Source organism: Pelodiscus sinensis, chromosome 7, assembly GCF_049634645.1.
Source record: "Pelodiscus sinensis isolate JC-2024 chromosome 7, ASM4963464v1, whole genome shotgun sequence".
NCBI lineage: Eukaryota > Metazoa > Chordata > Testudines > Trionychidae > Pelodiscus > Pelodiscus sinensis.
The window spans coordinates 66,262,144-66,272,958 of NC_134717.1; the positions used below are offsets into that span (position 1 = coordinate 66,262,144).

Genomic DNA, 10,815 nt, shown 5'->3' on the forward strand with positions numbered 1-10,815 from the left:
GTCGGAGTCTACTGATTGCTGACATCTTGTGTGGTATGGAGCTAGGCTGAGTTCCTTTATTTACCTTCCTAGGCAGAATTTTTTGTTTACTCCCTTCCTAAAGAGGCTCCAGGAAAACTGGGATACCAGGATCATTGGGGGGGTTTGTTATGTTCTTCACGCCATAAGCTAAATTTAGTCCAGATGGAGGAGCAACCCTGTAGTGTTGAATCTTGCCTGAAGAAAAGAGCATTGCAATGGCTCCAGCTGTCACCTATAGACAGTCTGGGTGTGGAGGGGTTTGGTAGAGAATGTTCTCATTGAAAGCTGCATTGGTGATTCCACTTTCAGTTCTATCACTTTGGAGAACCATGATTTCCTTAGCCAACATGTACTTATCTTTGCTTCTTCTCACCTTTATCTTTTGGATCACCTTCCCTAGAAGTGGTAAGGACTGGATTGCATAAAACAGGCCTTGTGGGCCATATGTGCAAAACCACAAATCTCATAAATTTGAGGTCTGCTTCCAGGGGTAAGTACTAGAGTTACTTTGCATCTTTATGACTGGTGAATAGATTACAGACTAACTCAGCTACCCCCCTGAAGCATCTTTTTCAATGTGTGCTTCATTATAAGATGCTTGATCTTAGCCCTCATTAAAGTCAATAGTAAAACTCCCTGCTGTGTAGGATCAGGGCTGAAGTGTGCATCAGGTTATCAACTGCTGCAGACCCAAATTTAATTTTGTCTTACTGGTGGGGTTTTTTCTGTTATTTTAAATTATTGACTATTATTATGATCCTCATTTGGGGGGGTTTCAGAGAGGTTGAGAGCTGTGAACATATACCCTTGCTGTATTTTGATAATCTTGTTGTTTTATTTAATGTGAAGAATACCTCTTTGAAATCAGAATGATAATCATCTTTAAGCCATTATCAGGGACAACTCTTCTGTTTCTTCTAGATTCGTATAGCTGCAGCTGGTGCTCTTGGATACTTAACATTTAATGGTGTTGCTTATCGCCAGCTGTTAGTGGAATGCAGAAACAAACCCAAGCAGTTCACACGTCTAATGAATAATCTCAGTAGGGATGCCAAAATAAGCCAGAAATTTGTAAAAGAATTCCAAAGGCAAAGAGAAGTTGGGCTGCCTTCTTTAAGGTACCATCTGCTCCTTATTTGTATGGGTATATGTGTTTACTGAAGTTAAAAAAAATAACTAAAAATAATTATGATTTTATATTTAAGAATAATTTTTCCAAATATGGAAGCAGAGATTTCTGTGCAAAAATGCATGTGCATACACCCAAGCCGTTCATGCATGCAAAAAGATATTTGCTCATGCAAGTGCCTTTTGCGGGCACAGTTAGTTTGCTTTAGCAAAAGTGTACATGTATGTATTGAAGCTGGCCTCAACTTTATGAAAATGCACCCTTTCTTGTGCACAAATGCTTCCTTACTCCTCATCAAGTCATAACTGATATGCTGTGTACATATTTCAAATAATATACACTTTACCTCTGCTTTAGAGAATGGGTTCTTTTTTCTCATGTCATTAGAAAATCTAGGTGCTATACTTGGAACCAGTAACACCAATCTCAAAATTAAAGTAACATTATGATTTGCAAATATCTTGAACAAAATAGTTAATTGGACAAAATTGAAAGTAATAAGCTTGGGCTGGTTCTGGCAGGACTCTGTGTATTAGCATGAATCAGAATACTGCGGCGTATATAGCAGAAGTTTGACATCCCAAGTACAATTCCCCAAAATCCACGGGTCCACTGTGACAGGAATGGTGGTGGTTTGTTCTGGAGCTTGATTTACATGTCTTTATTAATACATGCAACTGACTCAGCACTGGGCCCTTCACAGATTGGACTATTTCCTGACAGGATTCATTCCTAGCCAAAATGGTATATGTTAATATTGGCCATGGGCAGGTAGTAATGTAGGCAAAGGAAGGCATAGCCTTCCCAAAACTGCCTACACACCCAACCGCCTAAGGCTGGGGCTGCTGCTGGGGAAGGCTAGGCCTGTGACGCAGCCGCCTGGCTCCCCCCGGCCCTTAGACTGCAGGTTGCCCGCCACTGCTTAAAACTATAGTTATATTTTCCAACGTGTACAAGACTCTTGCTTCAATATATCACGAAAAACATTAGCATATCCAGAAGTACTCCACAAAATTTCTTCTCTAGATCTCATCTATTATAGTTAACATCCTTGAATAATTATTGAAGTGTTTTCCAACATTTCCCTGTATCTAAAGTCGCCACAAAGTCACTGTGTCCAGAATGAATTGAATGTCAGTCCATACACCCTTATTTAAGTAAGTTAAATTGATCAGGTGCAAGCTACCATTTTAAATAAGCTGAAGTTGAGCTATTTTAAAGACTGTATCTGGAATAATATTTAGTTCTGGCTTAGTGCAGAGGACTGGACTAGATGACCTCTCAAAGTCTGTTCCAGTCCTATGATTCATTCTAAGTTACTTCAGTGCTACACTAAGTTCCCTGCAAGCTGCGCAGTTGTGCAGCTGTTTTCTGAGTTCAACACTCCTGCGCAGGCAGGGAGCTCAGCTGACCGATAGGGGAAAGAGCATGGTCTCACTAAGCAAGTATCTAAATGGAGCTGCTCCATGCTTGAAACCGAGCAGCTCGCAGAGCAGATAAAGAAGAAAGATAAGGAGAGAATAAGTGGTGAGATGGAGAGGGGGAGCAGAAGAGGAAGGAAGGATGTAATTGGCTGAGGGAGAGTCAGAGGGGAGGGGAGTTTGGAGAGTCTTGTCTGCACAAGTAGAGAGGCAGAAACTCAGCACTCTCAAGACTCCTGAGAAGGGAGAAATAAGGGGCTGAATGCACAAGATAGGTGGGGAAAAGAAGGGGTGAGTAGGCACTGGCATCTGTGCAGTGAGGTAGAGGCAATTTGTTTGGAGTGTCTGACTTACTTGCTGCAGTCCTCTCTGTCTAGCTGGGTTGGACGGAGGATGGAGAAGGCAGGCCACATGGGGGGGGGGGGGTGTGTGCCAGGAGGACATTTGCATGATTACATTTCAAACAAAGTTTACATAGGTGTTAATGGCCTAAGATAAGAAAGAAAAAGATTCCTTTAACAGAATTTTTTGGAGTATTGCAGATATCTAAAATTCTGATCTTAGTGATTTTTTTAAAATCCTGTATTACTAATTAATACATGGTATATTGTATTGCATTAAAGCCAGATCTTTGCTATGTGGTAGAGTTCTGGCTCTTAAGAAAAAGAAGTAACAAGTACTAGGTGCGAAGCTAGTTTTGTAGGATGAAACCTTATTTGCAAGCTCTTTGAAACATGCATCTGTCTACAAACCCTAAAGCCCATGTGTTAGTTTGTTCTGGGGCTTCTACTCTGAGGCTATGTCTAGACTGCAAGCCTCTTTCGAAAGAGGCTCTTTCGAAAGATACTTTCAAAAGAGCCTCTTTCGAAAGAGCGCGTCTAGACTGCACGCGGAATTTCGAAAAAGCAAGCCGCTTTTTCGAAAGAAAGCACCCAGTGAGTCTGGATGCTCTCTTTCTAAAAAGCCTGTTTGCTGTCAAGAACGCCTTCTTTCGAAAGAGCACTTTCGAAAGAAGGCGTTCTTCCTCGTGGAATTAGGTTTACCACCGTCGAAAGAAAAGCCGCATTCTTTCGATTTAATTTCGAAAGAACGCGGCTGCAGTCTAGACGCAGCTGAAGTTTTTTCGAAAAAAGGCTACTTTTTTCGAAAAAAACCCTGAGTCTGGACATAGCCTGAGTTTTTAGTCTCTAAGGTATTGCAAGGCCATTAGTTGTTTTTTCAGTTATAGTCTAACACAGCTACGTCTAGACTGCAGATACAATTTATCAGTTGCCAAAATCCTCTTGAACACTAAATTGAGACATACCCTTACTACTTTGATATTTGTAATTGATTCTAACATGCTTAATGGTGATAGTGCTACCCCTCCTAACATTTATTAGTGGTAGACAGCTATATAAGGAAGTGCTGAAAGTTGACAGACGCATGTGGGATTTTTATATGTATAACTAGAAGATATACCTAGTGTTGCTTGCATCCTTAATGTAGATAAGGTTTTTTTCCATCTAAATCATTGTTCTGGGGTGGGGCTCAGAATGAGGGGTTCAGTATGCAGGACGCCCTGGGGGGAGAGGACAACCCCAGCTCTCTCTTACCGCAGCTGAAAGAGAAGCACCTGTCAATGGCCATTGCAGCTGCAATGAGCATAGCCAGGGGAGGGTGCATGTCCCCCAGCTGGGGGATGGACATACAGACAAATCCTCTGAAATATACAGTGGATAGCTGTGCCTTTCTCCACTTCTGCCTCCTGCTGGCCCAATGGGGTTATAATTGTCCGGGTCCCCATTTCTGGCCCCTTGCTACTCCTTGTGGTCATTCTACAGCAGTGATTCCAAAAGTATGTGGGCACTGGGTTTGCAGCTACAGGGGTGCTCCCTGCGGGGGAAGTTCCTATAGGGAGCTCCCTGGCAGCTGCCACAAAACTGGGAAATATTGCAATATTTATGAAAACTCTAAAAAGATATAATTATTGGGTCATGGACATATAACATTTTTTCCAACTGGGTCACAAGAAAAAACATTTGAAAACCACTGTTTTACCTTTTCCTTTCCATTTTATGAGAAACAATTTAATTCCAAGCACATCCTATTGTCCTGGCACAACTAAACCCTGACCTTGCTTTCAGTTATGATAAAAGGAAGCTGCATTCCAAATTTGGTGATCCTAGATCTTACCATTTAGGAAGAGTTGTTAAACAAATGGACTCACAGATAGACAGCCACACAGACCGATGAAGGTTCTAAAATATAGAATAGATGTAAGGAGAACTGGATGTTTCAGATAGGATATCATTATGCCTTCTACAAACTCTTCAAGATGAATGTGAAAAAGATCACTCAATGGCTGCGTTTAGACTGGTAAGTTTTTCTGCAAAAGCAACTGCTTTTGCACAAAAACTTGCCAGCTGTCTACACTGGCCGCTTGATTTTGCGCAAAAGCACTGATGTTCTACTGTCCAAAATCAGTGCTTCTTTCACAAATGCTTTGACGTTCCCATTTGGGCAAAAGCCCTTTTCCGGAAATGTTTTTGCACAAGAGGGCCAGTGTAGAGTTAAAAACTGTTTTGCGCAAAAAAGCCCCGATGGCGAAAATGGCAATCGGGGCTTTCTTGCACAAAACTGCGTCTAGATTGGCACGGACACTTTTCCGCAAAAAGTGCTTTTGCGGGAAAGCGTCCGTGCCAATCTAGATGCTCTTTTCCGCAAATGCTTTTAATGGAAAAACTTTTCCGTTAAAAGCATTTGCGGAAAATCATGCCAGTCTAGACGTAGCCAATATGTTTGAAACTCTTAAAATTGTTTGGACCATTTGCTTAAGTTTTCATTATTTACTATATTCCTCAGCCTATGTTTACACCTGATGCAAATGAGCTTGAGAGCAGATATAAAAGAACCCCAAAGTCCTTACAAGTCCAGGCTACATGTGAACTGGAAAGGTCAATTCTAAATATTTTCTTATCCAGAATACACAGTATTTTGCAGAACGTAGGCTTTTATCTCAATTGGAATGTACTCAATCTTCAACAATTATTAAGAAGGGTTAAGCAAAAGCTCAGATCACATTGATGGAGGGTAGGGAGAGAAAGAAGGAACTGAATGGCCAAAGATACTTATTCTCTCTCTTTTTTAATGACTTCTAACATTCTATTTGCTTTTTTCACTGCTGCTGCACACTGAGTGGATGTTTTTAGAGAACTATCCGCAATGACTCCAAGATCTCTCTCTTAAGTAGTTGTAGCCAAATTAGTCCCCATCATATTGTATATTTATAGTTGGGATTAAGTTTTCCAATGTGCATTACTTTACATTTATCAACATTAAGTTTAATTTGCTGTTTTGTTGCCCAATCACTCAAGATACGTCTAGACTGCGGGGGTTTTCTGGGATATATCCAGGAAAAACTCTGCTGCACCCAGGGAACGTAAAACGGGACTATGTAGCACTTTAAAGACTAACAAGATGGTTTATTAGGTGATGAACTTTCGTGGGCCAGACCCCCTTCCTCAGATCAAATTGTGGAAGAAAATAGGCACGACCATATATACCAAGGGATACAATCAAAAAAAGTGAACACATATAAAAAGGACAAATCAAATTTCAGAACAGAGGGGGCATGAAAAAGGGGAAGGTAAATGTCTGTGAGCTAATGATATTAGAGGTGATAATTGGGGAAGCTATCTTTGTAATGGATAAGATAATTAGCGTATTTGTTAAGACCCCGGCATAAAGTGTCAAATGTAAGCATGAATTTGACACTTTATGCCGGGGTCTTAAAAAGACGCTAATTATCTTACCCAATCTTAATATATATGGTCATGCCTATTTCTTCCACAATTTGATCTGAGGAAGTGGGTCTGGCCCACGAAAGCTCATCACCTAATAAACCATCTTGTTAGTCTTTAAAGTGCTACATAGTCCTGTTTTTTGTTTCAGCTAGACTAGACTAACACAGCTACATCTCTATTACTATTCCCAGGGAACGTGTTTGCTTTTCTGCTTTTTTTTGCAGAAGAGCAAACGCACTCTTTCAGGGAGCCCTGTATACCTCGTTCTACAAGGAATAAGGGCTCCTCCGAAAAAGGAGGCTTTTCCACCATTTGGCCCCGTATTGATGGGGCCAAATAGTGGAAAAGCCTCTTCTGGAAAAGCAATCGAAAAAAGCTATGCAAATTGCAGAGCGCAATTTGCATAGCTTTTTCTGAAAAAAGGCTATAGTGTAGATCTAGCCTCAGTTTGGGGAGATCTTTTTGAAGCTCTTCACAGTCTGCTTTGGTCTTAAAATAGTGTGGGATGAAAAAAAAATTCATTACTGGCCTAATTCCTGCTTCCACTGATGTCAATTTTTGCCACCTTATGCATATGTACTGGTGTTTCTCTAAAGTGCATATTTGTAAGTTTTAGTCATCTTTATATATGAGCGATAGAACTGTAGTTGAATCATACAGATTTTTCTTTAAAAGTGGCCATAAAAGTCTGTAGCACTCAGAATGTCATATTTTGAGAGTAAGAGACTACAAACCTTGTCTAAACTTTATTGTAAACTGGTTCCATCTGAAACATTAAGTAAAAATCTGATAATCTTTTTTGCATGACTTATACACCAATAGATGAACATCGCTAAATTGTCTCGTTTGCGCGCGCGCACACACACACACACACACACACACACACACACACACCCACCCCAACCTGGTCATAAGATGTCCACATTTATTTTTAATGTTGAGTTCTGATGGATACATGCCGAATGGCTTCTGTGTTTGCTAAGGTCTTTGCAACCAGTTACCTATAAATCCACTTTCTGTTTGTTGATGCCTGACATTAGCATCCTTTGAAATGGTCTTGTGCCTCTTTTTTTGGTATGTATTTTGAAGTATCAAAGACTCACAGTGCATGCTGTACACAACTAACATTAAAACTGCTTAGGTTAAGGAGAACCTTTCCAGACTGACAGCTTAAATATTACTTAACTCTAATTTGATCAGGCTGAATTTGGTTTCAGGTTCTTTCCTTTAGTATATTCACCCAAATCTATATTAATATTTCATTGCCTTTGGTGGTTGGAGGGGGGTGGGTTATAACTTCCTTAGAATGCATCTCAGAATTAATGAGGTTTCATTATTTGTATCAATCTGACTATTTAAATAATTTGATAGTTTGATTTTAATTCAGTATTACCAATGTATATATTTAATCTTGATTTGATAATACAATTGCTTAGTTTGCTTTTGTAATATTAATGGGGATTTAGTTTTATAATGATATACTTCCTAGTGTTTTTTGTTAAATTTACAAAGATATCCTGAATCATATTCCTTTCAATAAGTGACATGGGCCAAAACCAGTAAGAATCCATGTAGATCTCAGTTTGTCTACCTAAGAGTCTAACAAGCATCCTGTTAATTAACCTTGACTTTAGAAAATATTTTTAAAAATTCTTAGTTAATAAGCAGCTTTAGTTAGACAATCTCAAACCACTTCACAAACAACAGTTAAATCTTTCAGTATTTCTGAGATTATTATTGTACTGATTTTACAGACAAAATGAGGTACTAAATGAGTAATTAAGAAGCACTTGTAACATTTTCTGACACTGGAATTTTAAAAATATGTTATATGCCTAGAATAAAAGTATTAACTTCAAAGGGACTACTTATGTGCTTAAAGCTAATTGTATGCAAGTTTTCAGGCCAAGAATCAAATATGTAGATCAAATGCAGATTAGTTAAAATTAAACTCATTTGAGTTTTGTGAGTTCATAATAAATACTCAAACTATATTTTTATACCGAGGGCCTTTATGTTATTAATCCAAGGAAAAACAGAGTGCTTTAACAATAACAATTCCTAAATTGTTAATATTTTATTTACAGTTTGATGATAAATGGAGGACCACCTACAGTTCCAACCTATGCTAAAGGTATATGATATGTTTAACTCACTTCGAAGTTCACAGATTAATTAATTAATTAGCTATCAACACATCACAAGAAAGGTGATCTGCAGAAACACTCCTCAAAAGACCATTAATGTTTTCATGCAGGCATACTTTTAATTTATTTTAGAAATTACCTCCATACTCAAGCTACTTGTATTAAATGCAATTTCCTACTTCTGAAACTGGAACGATGACTTTAGTTGGAATTCTCAATTTTCTCAATTTAACTAATTAGATGGTATGGGTAAATGTAAGTAGCATATAAAAGTTTCTATTCCAAATGTAAAATATTATTATTTGTCATAGGGGGTCACAAATTTGCAAGGACACAAAATTTAGGGACATGCACACAATCTTTTGCTGCAAAAAACAAATTACAGTGCTTTTTATTTTGCAGAGAGATCACAAAGTAGTAGTGGTAGAAGACAGTTCAAATCTAAATTTCGTGCAAAGGACTCTCTTCTTTTAATGCCTATATCTGCTCATTTAATGGGAAAACTCAGAACTACAGACAAACCCCGTGGCCAGACCACTGGACTTCGTTCATTTGCACATGCAACTTCAGACATCACAGAAATTTCAAGACCAAGAATTTTTGATGTCAGCAAGCTCCAGCTTATCTCATTAGTAAAACAAGCTTGAGTCCAGTGCCAACAATGTAGCAGATAAGTACTTATATCCATGCAATATTGTGGAGATTTGTAAACAGTCTTTCAAAACTAAATTTCTTGATGCCTAATTTTGGAAACCTAAACTGTTTAAAAAAAGAGAGCTATGTGTGGAGCTATGGAAGCAGTCTGAGAATAATTAAATTTGCTGCAGTAGTAAAGAATAAATGCACTGAAAATACATTTCAAAATCATGACTCACAGGCATCAGTATAGGCTATTGTGTGCAGTTTGTTTTATATTTGGGTGAAATTAAGTTCTGTTTTTAATCATACAGTGCCTTCTGTTAACAGATACAAGAGCTGCAAAATAGCTGCTACAAAATACTTGCATCTTCTATATTCAGATATTGTACAGAGTTCTAAGATCAGTCGACTAGTATAGCCAAAATCTTGAAGTGCTATGAAAATTTGCCTCTTTTAAACTTTTGTTCTGTATTACAAAAGGATAATTGAGTATATAGTTAATATTAACTAAGACTGATACCTTTGGAAAACACTCTGTTGAAGAGCTGTAGGTAAGTTCAAAAATGTAACTACTACACTATTAAATTATTCCTATTTTACACATGGAAAAACTGAAGCACAGAATTCCCAGGTCATGCAAGTGGTCAGTGGCATATGAGAATAGAACAAATCTCCTAACTTCCAGCTCCCTGTTCTACCTATGAAATAGCACAGTTGCCCTTATGGATGCTTACATTGGTCAGATGTGTTAGTAAGAGCAGACTAGGAAATACAAACATTTCAATAATAGCATGAACAATAATTCCCAAAACAGATGTGTTATAAGTTGATAATTTCAAGTTCATTTAGAGACTTTTGGTGTAAAAAGTTGGATTGAAAAATAGGCCATAAACTGTACATAATGTCCAAACAAGTATTTTTGAATATGACAAAGCTTTTTTTATGCTTCAAAACACAAAAGCTAACAAATAGCAGTTTGCGATTGTACTGTGGAAAAGTGAATACCTGCAATGACTCTTACTTTGATATATGAGAAAGTAAGTTAAGAGGATACCAAAGTGCTTTGTAAATTGATTTATAAAAATACATTTCTACTGAAGTGCAGTGACTGCTATCCAATTATTTAGAGGAAGAGAAAGACATCAGATGTCTCTTAAAATACAGGAGTTTATATCTGCCCACATTTCAGTTTTGCTATGATAATCACGTTAGTCCCACAGACTTACAAAAGGTGGCATGGGATCTCTGACTGACCAAGTATTGCAAACCTTATTTTTATATCATATTCAAAAGATAGCACCTTTAGAAAGCCAGTGTTATTTAAGTCCAAAATAAACCACTGATTCAGTGACAGCTGGGGCCAGATTGTCTCTAATCCTTGCACGATGCACATAAGTGGGGAGGATGGAAAAACACTTCCTTTAATTTGCTCAAGGAGGTAGGGCTATGACACCAGCATGATAAACTGTCTCCCTAATGAAAGGGGATCATGCTGCACCTTTGAAAGGGGAGTGGTATGACAGGTGCTTTGTAATAATTATTATCATCCTTAGTCATTCATGTTTTGCTATTGATAGTGTGGGTACTTTTTGAATACCTATAATCAAGTGCAAAAGAGAAAAGTGAGAATAGCTATCAAATTCAAAACTTGGAAATGATTTTATCATCGCACA

The 10,815-nt window shown here is 38.2% G+C and overlaps 1 protein-coding gene across 4 annotated transcripts in view; it reads left to right on the forward strand.

The window, feature by feature from the left end:
• The window catches only part of ANKAR (ankyrin and armadillo repeat containing), a 93,406-nt gene extending 84,020 nt beyond the window's left edge, over positions 1 to 9,386 (forward strand). For 3 of the 4 annotated variants that reach the window (XM_075934174.1, XM_025179859.2, XM_025179856.2), the window contains exons 23-25: positions 943 to 1,139; positions 8,444 to 8,490; positions 8,906 to 9,386. In XM_075934174.1, the coding sequence (XP_075790289.1) occupies positions 943 to 1,139; positions 8,444 to 8,490; positions 8,906 to 9,150 (489 nt within the window). In that variant the 3' untranslated portion in view covers positions 9,151 to 9,386. Of the gene's footprint in view, positions 1 to 942; positions 1,140 to 8,443; positions 8,491 to 8,905 lie in introns of those variants that run through there. The other variant, XM_025179860.2, reaches the window with a different exon arrangement.
• The last annotated feature ends 1,429 nt before the right edge of the window (positions 9,387 to 10,815 follow it).